At 41.3% G+C, this 18,638-nt stretch overlaps 1 protein-coding gene across 4 annotated transcripts in view; it reads left to right on the forward strand.

The window, feature by feature from the left end:
• Positions 1-1,176: 1,176 nt before the first annotated feature.
• The window catches only part of CCNT2 (cyclin T2), a 25,918-nt gene continuing 8,456 nt past the window's right edge, over positions 1,177-18,638 (forward strand). Inside the window, exons 1-7 of one of the 4 annotated variants that reach the window (XM_066190359.1) lie at positions 1,177-1,376; positions 2,123-2,204; positions 8,546-8,674; positions 9,154-9,214; positions 10,310-10,372; positions 16,644-16,689; positions 17,973-18,136. In XM_066190359.1, the coding sequence (XP_066046456.1) occupies positions 1,177-1,376; positions 2,123-2,204; positions 8,546-8,674; positions 9,154-9,214; positions 10,310-10,372; positions 16,644-16,689; positions 17,973-18,136 (745 nt within the window). Of the gene's footprint in view, positions 1,377-2,122; positions 2,205-8,545; positions 8,675-9,153; positions 9,215-10,309; positions 10,373-14,480; positions 15,895-16,643; positions 16,690-17,972; positions 18,137-18,638 lie in introns of those variants that run through there. The other 3 variants (XM_066190362.1, XM_066190360.1, XM_066190361.1) reach the window with 3 other exon arrangements.

Genomic DNA, 18,638 nt, shown 5'->3' on the forward strand with positions numbered 1-18,638 from the left:
ACACAGTGATTTAAACAAGGAGGTAAAACACTGTACCTCTATTGTTACAGACACAAAAATATGAAGTTGAAGATCAGCTAATTACATGAGAAGTCTTTGAGGTTCAATTTCCTCTGCACATGCAGGATCTTAGTGATGATGTACATTTGGGAAGATCAGGCAAGTAACTCGTGTCTGTGCTGCATTACACACCTGTGTATTTCATCACTGTTCTGTTTGGTCTAGTCGTAAGATTACAACTACTTGTATAAAATTGGCACTGAAGTTGTAAAAGAACTCATTGTGATGTAACTTAGCAAAACCACTGCAGACTGGTAGTGGCATGTACTGAACGTGAGCAGAACACTCAGAGCTCTCATTTTCATCCATGGTGATCAGAACTTTAAATACATTTTGCATCCTTTGAACCCTGAATCCGTAAACTCAAACCACTGCTGAAAATCCATTTCTATCCATATCTCACTGGAGCGCCCAGTGAGAGCAACCTGCACGTTGCAGGAGCATCACTGACACGCTGCAGCTGCTCATCTGCAATGACACAAGATCTGTAATTTTCTTGTGCATTTCTCAAGTGTCTACATGCTGATATTGCCGGCAGATAGGCATTTCCTAGGAATTACTTGTGCATTCTAAATCTTTCCTTCCTTCCTCTCCACGTCCTGTTCCGTGGATTTGCTTGCATTAAAAAAGGAATCCTTGCTTCTAACATTTTTTTTCTTTTTGTCACTTTATTAAGCACAAAGGTGTCCAGACCGAGGTTAGATATTTGAACTATCGTGTGAAATAGATACGCAGTTGGTCAGGCAATGAGATCGGTCTTCCAGGAGGTGATGGAGTCAGCATGCCTGCAGGCGTTCAAGGTGTTCGGCACTGGGCGATGGGGTTCCATGGTTTAGAGGGGTTACAGTGGCGGTGCCGGGCTGACGGTGGGACGGGATGACCCCAAAGGTCCCTTCCAGACTCGGCGGTTCCGCCCCATGACGACCCCTCACCCCGCGGCCGTCATGGCCGCCCCTCCCCTCCCCCCCATCCCCTGCGGGTCACGTGACCCCGCCCGGCGCGCGGCCGCTCCGCCGCGAGACTCTATGGCGGAGGGCGCGCGCGGGCCCGCGAGCTCTCGCGAGAGCCGCGATGGAGGCGGCGGGAGGAGGCGCCGGAGGAGGAGGAGGAGGTGTCATGGCGGCGGCGGGCGCGGGCTCCGCGGGGTCCGCAGCGCGGGGCGGCGGCGGCTCCTCGGCCGCGTCGCGCTGGTTCTTCAGCCGCGAGCAGCTGGAGAACACGCCCTCGCGGCGCTGCGGCGTGGAGGCCGACAAGGAGCTCTCGTACCGGCAGCAGGCGGCCAACCTCATCCAAGACATGGGCCAGCGCCTCAACGTGTATCCGAGCGGGGACGGGCGTGAGGGCGGCGGGGGCCGCGCGTGGAGGGGCGGCGGGAGGCCTTTTCCCTGGGGCGGGAGCCCTCCCCGGGAGCCTTCCCGCTGCTCGGCCGGCGCTCCCGCGGGCTGCAGCCGTGGCCCGGAGGCACAGAATGGGAGGAGGAGCCTGGCGAAGCCCCCGCGCCGCGCTCTTTGTCGGCGGGCTCGGGTCCCACCTGCCCTCAGCCGCCTCCGCGGCCGTGCCTGCGCCGCGGGGCGCTCAGAAAGTAAATCCCGGCTGCCGTTTCCCTCGAAAGGGGCAGCTCTCCTCTTTAGCCATTCTTTAATGTGGTTTTTAAAAGGAAAAAAGAGAAAAATCGATCGGAGCAAGGCCGAACGCTCAGATCCCGTACTGAAATAGTTGGACCTGAACAAAACAAAAGCGCTTGAGAGAGTGTTTCAGTGCTTGTCTCCCATTGAGGAGTTTTCATGCGGTGGGTGACTGTGGGGAGCCTGTCGTAGGAACCCCCACATGGTCTGCGGAACAGATGGGAGCCATACGTGTTAATATCAGTTAAGGATGTGTTAATATCTGTTAAGTTCTGAAGTGCCGCGTCCCTTATCCATTTTCGGCTGAAGACAGTATGTTGAGAGCAGTGATTGATGTGGAAAGCGCGTGGCTTTCAGTTCTTGTAGGCAGTTTTCTTAATATGTTTCTTGTAGGCAATTTTCTTAATATGTAGTGTTTCCTTCATTTAATCTTCCAGATCTCAGCTTACCATAAATACTGCAATTGTTTACATGCACAGGTTTTATATGCATCATTCCTTCACAAAGTTTAATCGAAATGTAAGTATGATTTTATGTTTGGTAATAACATGCCCGTAATTTTGGCAGTTCTGACTGAGAAGTGGTACATGCAGGAGTGTGAAGTGTGGTTTGTTTTTAGGAATTCTAGCTTTTTATCAGTGGTTTAGAAGCTGTAATGATATTTGTTTTCAACTTTAACTAGTGGCAATTAGATTTTATCATCTGCCATCAAAAAAAACCCAAACAAACAGGCACCCTCAGCAAGCACATTTCCATTTCAGATGTGTGAAGAATACATTTAGATGTTTCAAATGTGGCTGGTGCTTATGTGCTGAAGTTTGAAAGGCTAATGTGTAGGAATACACATTTTTCTTGGTGAAGTCAGTGGAAGTTCTGGCATGGTGTGTCTGACAGTGATAATGTGTGTATCCATATGGATTATGTAGCTGTTCATGTAGCAGTGTAAATTCTTTTAGCTGATCTAGTCTTAAGTGGTGTGATTAGTCACATTAAACAAGAAAAAATTTTACATCTGGTGAGGTAAATCTTGTTTTACCCAATAACCTGGACATGTTTGTGGGGGGTTTTTTTGTTTGTTTGTTTGTTTTAATGTCCAGTACTGAATGCAATAGGTGGAAAAATAATAATATAATAGTCTAGGTATTCTTGGGGTTCGTTTGTTTGTTTTAAGGAAGAGTAGTTAATAGTGATTGTGGTTTGTCATTAAATGTTAATGATGAGTTTTCTTAGATCTTTTAATGACTAAATGAACAGATTGAGACTGTGGCAGATGATAGGTCTAGGTCAGAGCAGACCTTTATCTAGAAAGGGGTAGATTCTTGCAAACTTTGCACTGTCTGCAGTTGGGGCAGGTACACAGTGGGGTACAAGGAGAGCCAGTTCTTCTTTCTGTCTTGAATTTGTTTATTCTTGTTGAGCAAATGGGCATTGTATTTGGAGCCTGTTTGGCTGGAAATATTTACTCCTTTTTAGGTACATTTCAGAAATGTATATAATTATTTTTCATGCAAAATCTGAGCTAAACTCAGATTTCCAGCAGCTTGTTACCAGAATTGCAGTGTTCATCCATACAAGTTCCTCTGTGTCCCCTCCTGCTGCTGTGCTGCCCATGTAGCAGTCACCTGGTGAGGCATGCAGAGTTTTCTGGGGCTGTGAATGGCTTGTGGCTTGATGAACTAGAGCTGCTTGGAGTGGAGGGATGGCTCAGTGTGGAGCTGCTGTGCTTATCTATAGACCCACATACCTGTTATATCACCTGCTGTAGCACTGCTTGTGCTGTCAGGTGTAATCTGGGCTGGATTTAGGCAGCGGGGAGCCTTGGCTGCTATGTTTGGGTTGTCACTGGATGCTGGTAAATGACAGTCACTTGGAGCTGGCAGCACAGTAGTGTTTGAATGTACAGTGATCTTTATACAGAAGTTAAACTGTGTATCTTAAAATTCACAAGTAAGCTCTGTAAGGGCAGAATTCCATGGAAACTGCAGCTATGACAGCAGAGGGAAGTGTACTGTTTAATTAATTCTCAGGTAATAATGTTCACAGTTAAAGGCAAGTGAACTGCAGGTTGTACATCAGTAATGCTGATTCTTGCTGAACTCCTTTTTGTAACTCTTAATGAGCACAGGGCCAGAGAGTGGCTTTGTGTATGTGCTGATGTGCAAGAGCGTTTTCTCTTTACCATTCTGTAGGGTAAAGAGGATCTCAGTGAATGGAGTCACTTTTAAAATACTCCCAAACCATCCATTAGGTCCACTGTAGAGAAAGCAAAACCTGAGAACTCTGATAAATACTTAAATCAAATCTCAGAGTCCTTGGCAAGCTAAAGAATGTAGCAGTATTCATCTCTGCAAGAAGAGAGTAACCCTTAGAAAGAAATAGTAGGGTACTGGCAGTCTCAAAGGTAAGACCTGGATAACCTATCCTACAGGATATGCAGTATATCTCTGATATTTCTTTGTTGTGTGCACGTGGTGCTGTTTATCCATGGCAGGAAGGAATGTGAGTGCTGGGGCTAGAAGATTAGATGGCCATTAGTCAGAATGCCTTATGATCCTCAGCTGAAAAAATGTGGCCTGTGTTGTCTTGTTTTATTGGTAGATTGATGTTTTTGGTCTGGTAATAAGCACTTGCACATTTATCATCATGTCTAACTGCTAGGTTATACAAATATACATGTATGTCACACATGTGACATGCACTTAATTGTTAACAAACAGGGCTTCTATGGAAGCTCAGTGGCTGAATAGATGTTGCCTTAATTTTATGGGGTTTTTTACAGTATAAGTTACTGCTAAACAATTTTACAGGCTTTCAGCAGTTTGAGTCATCTGTGTACAGGCAACAGAATTCCCAACAGTATCTTCAGTGTGTAGAGCCACAGGGGTGGCATGTACCAGTTAATGTAGTCTTGGTTCATTGGGAATGTATTACATGTACTGCTCTAATGGCCAAATATCCCTGTTTTTGTGAAGTTGCTGTGAGCTAGGAAGTCATTTTTGAGTTGCTCTGGATTACCTGCAGAGTACCTGCATTTAGGTGCAAAGAAGAAAGTGTTGAGGTTTTGATGGTGCAGTCAAGGCAGGCCAAGGCCTTGCAGAGTTGCTGTGTCCTAATGAGGATGGGAACTTGCTTTACCTATTCTGGGAAGCAGAATTGGATGCCCTGGCTGTGCAAATGGCAGGAGCTACTGTGGATCTCCTGAGCACAATCATTCTTTCTGTGTTGTTGACCAGAGCACAGGAACTTTGGGTTGCTGAGTATAAAGTTAGTCTGTGCTAATATTGGGATGGGAGGGACCCTGCTGGCTTTTTATAGGCAGTACTAGCCTCACTATTATTCTTTAAAATATCTTCAAAATTAAAATTCTTCTGCAAATACAGTTTCTATAGTACTTGGTGTGTTATATTGTTATAAAGGAAATAGTTCTTTTAGATGCTTACTCTGCAGTACACTGTGATTTGTAGAACAGAAAGGGGGGAAAATCCTTCATATGCTGTCAGTGAGAGGTAAGGCATCCAAATGGTAGCTGTAGTTTTTAAATAGAATCCTTAGAAATGCCATATGGAATACCAAACAAGCTGTTGAAAATAGTCTTGATGATGTCAAGGGGTTTTTGTGACATGCAGTGGAACTTAGTGAAGAGCCTAAGGAAGGCTGCATGAGGAATTTCTTTCCTTCAAGTGCAAGGCAGGTGAGTTGTGTGGAGGGTGTTTTGTTTCCAGCCCTTCTGCATTCCCTTCCTTGTGCCCTGTCCAAATCACAGTATTAAACAGTTGACTTTGCAGTTCTGCAAAGTTCCTGAAACTTTCATAACATGCTTCAAGCTCTAGTGAGGCTGTTTTGGGTACTTCAGTTCTGGTTTTAATATTGCAATTTAACATATTTGCTGCTTTTATGCAATGTGAGCTCCTGGTTATAATAAAAAAAAAATTCCTCATGGTTCTTTGTGTTCAAACTTGAAAACCCTCTCAGACTAGAAGCACTTAATGTCTTAGGCTAAACTCTATCAAATCTAAAAACATACTCAAAAAGGGAGATCTCAGAAAACTACCTGCATGCTGCTGATGTGTTCTGAGATTTTCCTGAATGCCTTTGTCTTTACACTGTCTTGTACTTTTGAAGTGAAAAAGGATTTGTCTCACAGTTCCCAATGAAACTTCCTGTATAATGCTTTTGGACTGTGTTAACAAGATTCTCATGTTTTGGGGTTTTTTCCTATTTCTGTGGGACTTGGTTTCCCAGATTCTTAGCTAATAATAAAGAGGGGTTTAATGTCATATACCACATGTGTTCTGAAGATTTCTCAAAGTCTTTAAGACTATTTTGGGTGCATAGTATATAATTACTCTAAATTATTTTGGTTGGTATCAAATTAAGATATTTATGTATAGGAAATGTATTATTGCTTTGTCAGGAATGTTTCTTTAATTTTTTTTTTTTTTTTTTTTTTTGGTTCTGCTTTGCTTGGGTTTATTGCCATTTTTGGTAATTGGAAATGAATGAAAGCATTTGAGTAAGTTTGCCAGTTATACACTTAGCAGGGTGTGTTCACTGAAGACAACATTTGTGCCAAGTCTGGAATTTTACTAGGATGTCTATTTTTCTGAATCAATACCAAGGGAGCTAAAAATAATGACCTGCTGTAAACTGGCAGTGAGAATACTTGTCCTAGATAAGACAAAGACCTGAAATTCTTTGGCCAGAAGCCAACTCCTCTTTTTGAAGGAAATAGTTAATTAGGCTGTACATAGATTTCTGATGAACCAGAGTGAAATGAAACTTAATCAGCTTGACTTAATTAGCCTCCAGAGCTGTGTTTTGTGTAAGGTCTTGGTGATCAGGAATTGTGTGGAGACTTCTTGGCCAGATCTGATCTGCTTCAGTAAATCGGAAGAGATCCCGGAGTCAGCCTGATGGTGCTTTTTTGGAGGGAGGTAGAACTTCGGTGCAGTCAGACACAGAGTAACAGTGAGGGAGAATGTGCTGATGATTTAATTGTGCTGTCATTGGTGACTTGGTTCAGATAATGCCTCTGTGAAATGGAAATGTTTTCAGCCATGGCAGTTGTTGAAAACTGAGTTCTGTAAAATACCTTTATATGATCTGTGTGTGTTGGTTTATGCCTGTGTGTGCTGCCTGACATCTTCTGCATTTTCTGCCACTTCAGAGCTGTTGATACTCTCACTTTCTGAACTCCAGAAAGTATTCTCATCACATTTACTGTTTAAAAGTTTTATCTCCCAGTGTGAGACACGTTTCAAGTAGTATATTACTGGCAAAGGAAATTCCTTCCAGACTTTCAAATCATTACTTCAAGCAATGGGGACAGGAACTTCTGCAGAATCATCAGAAGTATTAAATGACAGTGCTAATATGGCCTTGTTCAGCAACACTTCACTTTGGGTTTTCATTTCATTTGTTCATCAGGCTTAGGTTACAAGAGTCTTAAAAAGAAAACAGAGGTTCTTGTCTCCCTTGTAAAAGAATTTTCTCCCTGTGACTTGTTTTGGGTGGTTGGTTTTTATAGACTGAGATTTTTTGCTAGATTTCTCATGGCACACTTCTACTCATCAAAGGGTATTGCCTTACCAGGGTGTCAATTTTCAAGTCTGCCAACTTTCAAGTTTTACTTAAGATCCAAGCAGACATTTCGAAGTGATTTAAGGATGCTAAAAGTACTCTCAGTACATTCAAAAGCTTCTGAAATTAAATCGCTTAAATGTTTAATTAGTTTTGTGCAGTTTTGTATATATTGTAAATTTTTATACCAAATGTTTCATTTTGGCGTGAAAAAGGGCTGCTTACTGGCAAAAAAATCCAATCTGACTTTGGGGGGGCTATGCCTCCTGTTTAGCCTAGTTCTGTTTGGGCATTGAGTGAGAAATCAATACATGCACTACTTGCACCATGCATTAATTAAATACTCAGCAAGCAGCTATTTCAGTCTCTGAATAAATGCTTTATACTGGCTTAATTTTAACCATTTTAATCAGTTTATGTCTACATGATTTCTAGTACCTTTTTAATTCCTGGGTAGCATGGCCAGCTTTTGCATGCAAAGAGAACCTAATTGATCAGTGATTTGTGGTTTGCTGTGTTCTCTCTGCATACATCAGTCACTCTAGCTGACAACAGGCACCAAAGTTCTGCTTCACAGCTAACTCTTAGATGATACTGAGCTGCCACCTTAGGACATCTAGAGTCTGACAAAAATTTTCATCTTTAAATGTAGTGTGTAGTCTTTACCAATATTTGATATAACTGGTGGTTTAGAAATCCTTTTGCTTTGTTCTCCAGATACTGCTGGGCATATAGGAAAGTTTCTAAGAATATATGTGTACATATAAAGTTTCTTTTACCTGTAGAGCCTTTGTTTGTATAACAGGCTGTTTTTATAAAAGTTTTCTGCAAAGTTTCTCACTCTTTGGGAGAATTAAATGCTAGCAGAACGTGTGATCAGCTGTTTCACTGAAAAGATGGTGTAGCGACTCGCTCTGCAACAAATTGGATGAACTTTCTCACAAAGTATATTTAACTTGAAACAGCCTGTTCTACTGTGACTGAGTCTTCTGGGCCAAAATATTTTTTTTTATGTTGAACTAGAATTAGTTTGACCTCAGACATCTTACTCACAAATGTAATTTAACATTATGCTACTCCTTCCCTGTGCTGCTGAGAGGATTGCATCAGTTACAAAATAAAACCTGACTAGTTATATTTTTATTGCCTTGCATGACTTCAGAACTGAAAAAAAAAGCCACAAATCCAACTTCTTAAACCTTTTCTGTGCTAGTTTAAACTCCATAAAAATTGAAATCCTGCTTGTAAAAAGCTAAAAAATACACGTTTTTCTTCTCCAGATAATGTCTCCCACGGCATTGTTTTTGGCTGCAAAAGTGGAAGAACAGCCACGGAAACTTGAACATGTTATTAAAGTAGCAAATGCCTGTCTTCATCCTCAAGAGCCACAACTGGATACAAAGAGTGATGTAGGTGGAAGTTATGGTTTCAAAGATACATGGTTTGAAAGATGACATTTCATCTAATGATTTGTTACATTGTCTTGCTGGATTATTGCTGTCTGCAGCCTAGGAAAAAAAAAGGCTTTGTTTTTACACTGGTTAAGTCTTTCTGTTACTTAATGCACTTTCTTAAAGACTCACTTATTTGTTATGAAACTTCAAAAGATTGCTCCATCTTGAAATTCTTACAGTACCCACCTGACCTCCAAAAATGCCTTGCTGGAATAGATTGTCTGAGATCCAGACTGAAGTTAATCTTCCTGTGAAAGGCAGGCAGGTGGAGCTGAATTTGTAGCAGTGCTTGTGCTGGTGGAAGAATGTAACCCCAGTGTGAAGTGTTGTGAGCTGTCAGTGTTCGCTGGGGGCTGGGTCAGAGGGGCAGTGTGTGGATGAAGTTCTGAGGCAAACAATTGCTGTGTCTTCACCTGTCTGCTTGTTTGTTTCAGGCATACCTTCAACAAGCCCAAGAGCTGGTTATACTTGAAACAATAATGCTTCAAACTTTAGGTATGTCTTTCTAAATACCTCCTGTGCAGCCAACTTGCCATGAAGAGCCAGTGGGACCCAAATAACTGGATTTTTGATGTGCTCTTGGTACACTAGAATTTAATTGTTTTCCTGTATAATTTCTGACCCGTGAGTTTAGTTTTGTGTTGGCAGTTCTGCTGCGTTCACTGTGGAGAAGAAAGGTGTGTCTGTACTTGTGAAAGATGTTTCTGACAGTTTGAGTTAGAAATGTGTAGGTTTCCAAATAGATTTTACTCCGAGTAGTAATTACGTTGACATTTCTTCCCATAAGATGACATGGTGTAGTAGGGTGGCTGTGTGTGTGTCCTGAAGCAGCTGGAAAGAGCTTTGTACCCAATGCTCTTCCCCATCCTGGCTTTCCATAGAAGAACATGATGTAATTGAGCAGGTGCTGGCTCTGAACAACACAAGTTGTAGTGTCACCATTTAAAGAATTCAGATGATTCCAAAATTTTAAGTGGAATGTTCTATCAAGACGCTCTCCTGACTAAAATACCACAGAGACAATTACAGCCAGAGGCATGAGAACACTGACTAGCTCAGATATTCTTAAATACCATTTGGGGTATTGTTATAAAAATAGCTCACAGTAGTGACCTAATTCTTAAAACAGTGTCATAAACCAAGAAGGATTTCTTAAGTCACTGATCTACAAATTGACTTAATTTCTTATTTCATACTTGCGACATGTTTCAATGCTAGAAATCAATTAATACAAGTGCACATGCACACACATATTCCATTGTGTTTGCAGTGCAGTTTTTACTGACTTATTAACTTGCTAGAATTGTTCAGATACATTCAGCTTTAAAAAGATAGTGATTTCCCAGGTTATGTGTGTACAGGATTTGAGATTACTGGAAGAATCTTTTAGTAATGGATTACAAAGTGGCTTTACTGTCTGCTATTTGAAAGTGTGAAAAGGTAAAGAATAAAAGGCACTAAAGTAGTGTTACTTATTCTGCAGTGCAAAGGTGTAGCAAGTATTTTAGGTCTGTGGGGAAATGTAAACGGTTTGCTTTTTATTTTACAGATGCAAATGTATAATTCTAAAATGTATTTGTAACTCCTCAGGTTTTGAGATTACCATTGAACATCCTCACACAGATGTTGTGAAATGTACACAGTTAGTGAGAGGTCAGTGACTTTTAACCACTTCTGTAAGTCCTTTTTTACCTTTCTAGTAAAATTTGAAAGTAATGTTATTTGTCTAATACGATTTTTCACCAACTCTGTTATCCAAAGAGTATATTTAAAATTAATTATTAAAACTTTGATCTTAACCTTTAGAGATTCATAGAGTCCAGTCCTCTGTCCTTCATATTTTTTTTTTTGTTTTCTTATTAGCTTTGATTTTTATAGTACCTGTTCCATGTGTTCGGGAATGACAGAAGCAATTAGCAGTTGCAGACTGATTGGCCAGATCCATAGTGTCCTTCTGAGCTGATGGTTTTCACTCTGAAGTAGATTTGCCCATTGATCAGCCAGTTTTGCTGGCTAATACCAGCTTTTTGTCTTAGCAAATTTTTCAGGTAATGGACTGAGGCATAAAGAGAGTGCATAGCAAGTCTGCTGTGACATGCAAAAAATAGGTGTGACTAATTGTTTTTCTGGAGCAGTGTGTCCTTGCTTGTTTTGGATGGTAGCACAAAACCCTGAGCCTTTAGTTAAACATGTCCTGTAACTTGTATGTAGCTCATTAATGTGACTGGCTAGAAAAGCTGGTTTGTTCTCTATATTTCTGGTGGCATTTTGGCACATCTTCTTTAATTCTTGAATAAGTTTCTTTTGGCGCTTTAAAAAAAAGATTAAAACACCCTCTTGTAAGATGTAGAATGGAACAAATTAGGGATCAGTTGTAAAACCAGCTAAAATAAGCTTTTCCCCTTAATTATGTTTCTTCAGTAAAAAGTGTTTTGGAATGATCAGACCATGCTTGTTAGTCTCTAGTCATTAGCTGGTTTTGCAGTGAAAAAGGCATTAAGTGCTTCAAAGTTTTTGGTGTTTTTTCTTCTCCCTCTATAAAATATATGAAAGTCAGGTACAGCCTAATCCTGTTAACTGGATTTGGTTTGCAGTAACTCTGGAATTAATGGTGTTCTGTTAAGGAAGTGTGTCTCTTATTTGCTGAAGCTTCCTGGTGTCATGTCTTTGGACACTGAGGAGGGCTGGTGCTGTAACTTACTTGCATATAAAGTAGTTTTATTGCTATAAGATTATATAAGTAGTTTTACTGCTGTAAGATAATGATCTCTGCTTTCTGCCCAGATTTGGTTGTGACTTGGTGCGTGAGTCCAGTTGCACCTGAAGTCTCAGTACTCTGCACCAGCGGCTCTGTAGGGTTTTGCTTTGGTTTTTCTGAGCTGTTGGTCACTGTAAATGTGAGCATATTTTACTGGCTGGGGGAGCCCCTGTGGTTCTGTTTGGTGTGTGAGGCTGTGGGGAGGGGTGGGGGCAATGTTGTATTGCCTCAGGATTTCTACATCAGTGTGTGTCACTCAAGCCTACAGGCACACTGCTGCACAAACTGCATTTCCTTTCACCAAGGGTGGATGCCACTCTAAGGCAGTTCAGCTTTTCCCTTTGTGTTTTGTAAGCTAATTTTTTGTACTGACAAAATTCATACTTTGAAGATACTATGAATTTTTTAATTTGACACCTTTAAACTAGTACTTAATGTCAGCAGACTTGAAAAAATACTTCAAAGTTTAAAGTGATATCAAGTCTTGAAATCTGACGGCTTCAGTGAGGGCTGCAAATCCGTGTAGCTCGAGGACTGGTGCACAGGGAATGTAATGTCTCTGATGTTTGAAAAACTGCTCAAGTGTGTGTGTATGGAATCCTTGGGAGCGTGTGTCCCTAGGAATGGTGTAGAATGGGAACACAAGATTTGAGTACCTGATATTAAAGTAAGAAAAAGGAAAAGTAATTAATTCATTTAAAACATCAGGCATGAAATTTGAAGTCATGTGTGCAAGTCCAGCGAGGACAGAATAACTGCCATGGAACATTGGGGTTATGTGTTGAGAGGACAAAGAGATGGGCCTGTGGGCACAGTGATTCTTTTCGAAAACACTGCCCTAGGAGTTTAGTTTTCTGTCCCTGAACATTTATTTATTGGACAGTGTGGGTTTTCAGTGTCTGCAGCTGCAACACTCAGATATCTGAGTCCTGAAACTTTCAAAATACACCAAAATTTGTCAGTGTTAAACCTTTAGTGCTAAAGGAACTGAGTGACTGAGGGGTTAAAGAAATCCAAGGTATCATCCAGTTCTGGTGACGTCATCTTGGACAAAAAGCACCATTTCAGAAGGCAGAGATTCCTTTTTTTAATAAAGATGATTAATTCATCCTATTATCCAAGCCTGCCATGATTAAAACCTCCAAGTGCATGTTTGGAGAGAGGAGGAAAGGAGGAATGTAATGTCTGACTGAGTATCAAAAAAGAGGCAGCAAAGTTAGCTGAGGTCTGCTCGTGTGCTTCAGGATTTGGCTTCGGGTTTGTGCACTGCATTGTCAGGTGGTGAGAAAGGATGGCTGATTCTCTCCACCACTTTTTGCTCTCTTGCATCCAGGGTAATTTGTTTTATACAGTCACTGTAACCTATTATTAAGCTGTAAGCTACCCCCTTTTAAAAACAAACTGAAAAAATAAAGACCCAGATTGTGTTGATGATGCTCAAAGAATTCAGCCAAGTCTTTTGTCAGAAGACTGTCTAGTCTGGCAGTGGCACACCAGAATCAATTGCTGGAAGCTGAAGACGAATTAGTAAGTGGGAATTGGTGCAAATAAATATAATTTCTTCAACATACAACTAAAGAAAAAATGAATTCTTCTCTAAGAGTGAAGGCCTTTTTGAAGGTGTTACTAGACAACACAGATCCTTGCAGAGAAGGGGTGACTGGATGGATAAATAATGATTCATGATGTTCAGGCATACAATATCTAGGTATTCCTTCTGGTCTTCAGAGACTCGTGGGTTAATGAAATTGTTCCATCTTTGCAGTTTGGTCAGTATAGCAGACAAGGAAAATGGTGTGGGCTTAGTATTTTTTCTGCACCATTCTTCCTCAGTGTCAAGAGACTGAGAAGAGGAGACAGGACCATCATTCCTTAGGATCCCACAGGTCCAAGGAATCTGAAGGCAGTGGATATGTGAGGGCCTGTCAGCAAGCTTCAGTGCCCATTCCAAGAATGCTCCAGTAGTGAAGAGAAGAAAGGAAAAAAGAAAAGGGAAGAAAACTCCCACCAAAACACCAAAAACTGTTCTGGTTTTGAACCTGGCTGCCTTCAACACTGGCTGAATGATCAGCAGTGAAACTGCCCTGGTGCCAAGACTGTGGCATGGTCCTCTTACACTCTGGTGCAAAATCAGTCTGTTCTCAGCCTGCTTCTGGTGAAACTTGGAATCTGTATCCTCATCTCCATCTTGTGAAGTCTTCAGTCACTCCTTTCTCTGTGTCGGAACACAACCTTTTGGGACTGAAGAAGAGATCTCAAGGATTTCTAGGACTGTTCTCGCTGCTCTGCAGGTTATCAGGTATCTTGAACACCCATGATCCTTACTAATCTTTTGTGGAAATTGCAGTGTCAAATCCTTCAAATATCCCATAGTATCTGTGTGCAGATGCCATTGCTTAACTCAGGCTGAGAAAGACAGTCAGCAGAAGAGGAGGTGAAAATGCATCAGCTTTTTCAGAGGGCATTCTCATAAGAAAATTTAAATCTTGGTGGTGTGGAAAAATGTGGAACAAACACCAGCTGCACTCCAGCACTGCTACAGGCGGCCTGCCCATTCTGAACTTTGACCTCAGGCTTTTATGGGCCTGTTCCCAAGCTTTAAATACTTGCAAGAGAGTAAAGCCACCAGGACTGCTCAGGCCTGAATGCCTACACCATGGCCTCCTCCAGCCCTTTCCAGATACAACAGGCACCCTCCAGCATCCCTCTGTTCAGAGCCTGGGGCTTTTTGCTTTTGCCAGAAGGACTTCAGCAAGCTTCTCTCTTCTGATGCTGACTGGCTTATCTGCAATCTCCTCTCTCTGGGGAATGCTCACACGTTGTCAGGCATAGCCAGTTCACCAGCTCCTGATGGGGACTTGGCAGTCACGTTTTCATGAGCATCCCAAGATCCAAGATAAGCTGTGTTGAAGAAAAGACTCAGGTATCTTGGAACTGCAAGCGGCTGAATTGTGACTATGCCCAATAAAAAGCATTTTGGTTTCCAGTTGGCAGTTTCTTGGAGACAGCCTCTCAGAAGGTGTGTCAGACAGCAAGTTCTGTTTCAAAATATTGATGAATATTTCACTAATCTCTGTCTTCTGGCTGCTTCTGCAGCAGTGAGACAGGATGGATGTTTTAAATCTCTCCTGAACGGCAAAATCTTAAACTGGTCGTTCATGGCTGGTGTCGTAGCCATGGGTCCTGTGCCTTGTGAGTTACAAGAACAGCTCTGCTAGCTTGTTTTATTTAGCCCCTGCTACAAGATGATTTAAATTTTGGAGATGCACTTTCCACTACTATAATGGAAATAAGCCACCAAAATACAGGAACCAAAATTCATTAGATTTAATTTCACTGATGGATTCTGCTAAAGCAGAGCTACCCTACATAGGAGAGTTTGGGATGGATATTTTCAGTCGTGCCTTGTGTTAACAAAGGCTTTAGTTGGGAGCTGAAATTTCTTGCTGGTTTTGGCAGTGATTATTATTTAGCTGTAAATAAGTTCAAACAGAATTGTACTACTTGCAGTGTAGGTAAGGTATTTAGCACAGTAATTTTTGATTGAGACTAAAGTGTGTTTCAAGATGTGATTCTTTTCTTCCAGGTATGTGTTTTGATTTACTCATCTTTCAAGCTGATGTTAAATAGAAGTTTTCTGGCATCTGCTTTTCTTCCTTGTTCAAAAGGGACATTTCAGTGAGAGTAGAGATGCTTCTTGGTCTTGCTCCCTTAATTCAAACATGTAACTTTACAGAGTATATAAATCATTGAAGATCCTTTAGGCATTGCTTTGTTGAAAAATGAAGAGCAAGACATCAATTTCAGTCTTACTCAACTGTTGTGTATTTTTATTTGTTACAACAGTCTCATCTCACTTTTTCTTTTTCCTTTTTTTTTTTTTTTTTTTTTTTTGGTAATTCCACCTTACTTTTTTTTAGATGGGAGGGCGAGGTTGAGCTCCCTGGTTTCCTGGCATGCAATTACCATTACAGTGTGCAAACTAAATGTTATAGCATAACACATTGTCAGTTCACTTCCTGATTATTATGGATTAATAGAATTTGTGTGTAGGAACAGATCCTGTTACCTTGCAACTTCCACATCGTCCTCACATTACGACACACCTGGCTGTGTAGCATAAAGACAAATCTGAATTTTATTCCGTGGCAATTATTCAAAGTTGAGTTAAAACACATTTTAATATGCTTTTTAAAAACTAAATTTTGAAAGTCACTGCACGATTTCTCAAACTTTATAGAAATATTATTAAAGTAAAAGTTTAACAGTATTCCCTTTGATATAAAATTCAACACTACGCTTTCTGCAGGTAGGACTGATTTCAAGTGATAGTGTCAAAGTAAGAATTCAATGAAGGCTGCATTCAATCTGCGGTTAAACCCCTTGTGCCCAGCTATTCCATTAAATGCATGTTACAGTAAGTTCTCTTACCTGAGTGAGGAGCATTGGGGTGTCACTCTAGGGGTCAGCTCTCTGTGGCTCTAACGGTCCAAGTCACTTTTTCATTTCTGGCATGTTGCAGTCCTGTGGTTTGTTTAGGTATCTTTTTCCTGACTAACTCAAATGAATTTGTCTGTTTCCTATCGAAACTTTGCCATAGGTTTAACAAATACAGAGCAATGTTATTACTACAGTGCTCTTGATTAGAAGGAGCAGAAAACTGAATTTTTTTTTCCCACGTAGCTTGGGAGGCTTGCTGTGTTACAGGGCTTTGGGAGAGAGAGGAGGCTGTTTGTGGGGAGGTGGGAGGGTGTCCTGCCATGCCCCTCTCCAAGAGCAGGACGAGCACTGTGCTGTGAATTGCCTGGGACTGAGTGCCTGCTGCACTTCCAGCTCAAAGCAGGGATGTCCTGCAGCCGAGGGTGGGGAAGCAGCGCTTCCCAGGGGAAAGTGCTCACCTGTCAGGTGTTGGAGGGGGCTGTCCTGTGGGCTGTGCAGGGGGAGGGGGGCACTGAAGGGAATGACAGCTCCAGCTCCAGTACTGAGTGTGTCTCAGTCTTCTGTGTCTCAGAAAGGATTATTTTAAAGGCTAGGTTAGCTAAAGCCAGGTCAGTACTTTAGAAATACCTAGCAGTGATTTTTGGAAGGTAAAAACTGCTTGAATTTTGGAACGAACCCGACAAGTTAGTGCAGATCTTTAATCTCTCCGTTTCTCTTTTCTTACAGCAAGCAAGGATTTGGCACAGACATCCTATTTCATGGCTACCAACAGGTTGTTATCCTGAACCTCTTTGTTGCACTGTTGTAGCACACTATAGCTTCCTTTACTGCAGGGCCCCCTGATGTGTCTTACCCTTGTTGCAGTGGGGGACTGGGCCACCTCCCGTGGTGGTACCTCCCCGCCTGCAGTGCGGTGTATTGGACAAGGGCCTGACGGCACAAAGGGCTTGAATGCACAATGAGAAGTGTAGTGGTGCTTTCTGATGACTTTTTCTCGATTGTGAGTGCATAAGTCTAAAATTGGTAGCCTGAATAGCAGCTAAAGATTACAGAGAGATAAACTTAACCTAGAAATCCGAGCATCTTGGTAAGTACAAAACTATTTTTAGTTTACACTTGTAGTTAATGGCAGTTTTCTCTTAACTTTAAGTATATTGATTCAGTCATAATTTATAAAATTCTAGTGGGCCTAAGATATTTTCAACTAGCTGATTGCTCTTTTTAGATAGACTAGTACTAGCTCAATGTTATTTCTTCTAGAAAAAGCTCTTTAATCTTAATATATAGTTTTAAAACTTAACTACTTAGATAAATTTGTAGTATAGATTTCAAGTTGGTGTTTTGTAGACATAGCCTGTTATAGAAAGAATTAGAGAGCAGACTTTAATCTTGATTACTTCAATTTGCCTCTTGCAAAACTACTTTAACCTATATTTAAAAGGATTACATTATGTGTAGATACAGGTTTTAAACAGTATCTGCTGGTTATTAGAACTGTTCAAAATAAATAAATAACTCCTGGTGGTTCCTTGATGGGCAGGATTCTGTACTTAAGCAGCTGTTAAAGGAAGTTATGCTAAAGCAGTGAAAGTGAGCCAATATGTTTGTGGTGCTGGAAGCTGAAGACAAGGTCACCAATGTCACAAATCCAGGCCTGGTGAAAGCAAAGCCCACAAAGAACTCACCTGGCTGCTGGGGACCTTCTGATTGTCTCATTCACAGACTGCGCAATCAGCTCCATGCATTCTCCTGCAGAATTTTAATTCACCATATTATATTGCCCTTTTTAGTACCTAAGTGCAGTAGAATAATTGGTCAATTTATTTACTGTTCATCAGGCTTTTGATAGCAAAAACAAACTTTCCTACCAGATAAATGCCCTGCCCTTTGTTTTCTTAGGGCAGTAAGATACCTTATGAACTTATTCAACAAAATGTTTAACTGCTGTTGATTGACAGGCTATCTCATTCTCTGTGTTAATGGTTGATTTCTTTGGGTTTTCTGTTTTACATGTTTCGTTTCCTTTGGTTCCTCATTATGAAATTTGTGCAACAGCCTTCACCTTACCACCTTCTGTCTTCAGTACAAGCCCACAGTGATAGCATGTGTGTGCATTCACTTGGCCTGCAAGTGGTCTAACTGGGAGATTCCAGTGTCAACTGATGGAAAGCACTGGTGGGAATATGTAGATCCCTCAGTTACTCTAGAACTACTAGATGGTAAGTCATGCTCCTTTCTTGTTTTGAAATTCAAGGGTTTATTCATGTAAGGATGGAGCACAGTATGTAGTGAGAGCTTTCAGCTGCAGTTCTCACTGACTTCAGTGAAAGAAAGGGATAGGAGTGGGGAGAACTTCAGAAGACAAACTTGGTTTGGCTGTTGGCTGGGGTGTCCACATATCTTTTGCAGGTGCAGGGTAGAATCCTGCTTTTCAGAACCATGACAGAGATGGAAATCTGTGACTGCAAATTCATGCAGTCCTGATTGTTTCAGGTACCTCAGTGTTGTTTCAGTGACAGTGTTCATGAGGCTGTACATAAATTGCCATGTTTAGGAAGGCAGTTCTGTGTTCACAGTTTGGTGTAGCTTGTGGGATCTCAGACTCTGGTAAGAAGCAAGCATATGCTTAGACAGAACACCCTACACCTAGAAGTTTACTGTCTCATAAGATCGTATTTACTGCAGTGGAGTCTGAATTTAAAGGCCAGGTGTGCTGCTGGA

The sequence above is a fragment of the Chamaea fasciata genome, unplaced genomic scaffold, assembly GCF_029207755.1.
Source record: "Chamaea fasciata isolate MVZ Bird 193981 ecotype frontalis unplaced genomic scaffold, bChaFas1.0.hap1 SCAF_8, whole genome shotgun sequence".
NCBI lineage: Eukaryota > Metazoa > Chordata > Aves > Passeriformes > Sylviidae > Chamaea > Chamaea fasciata.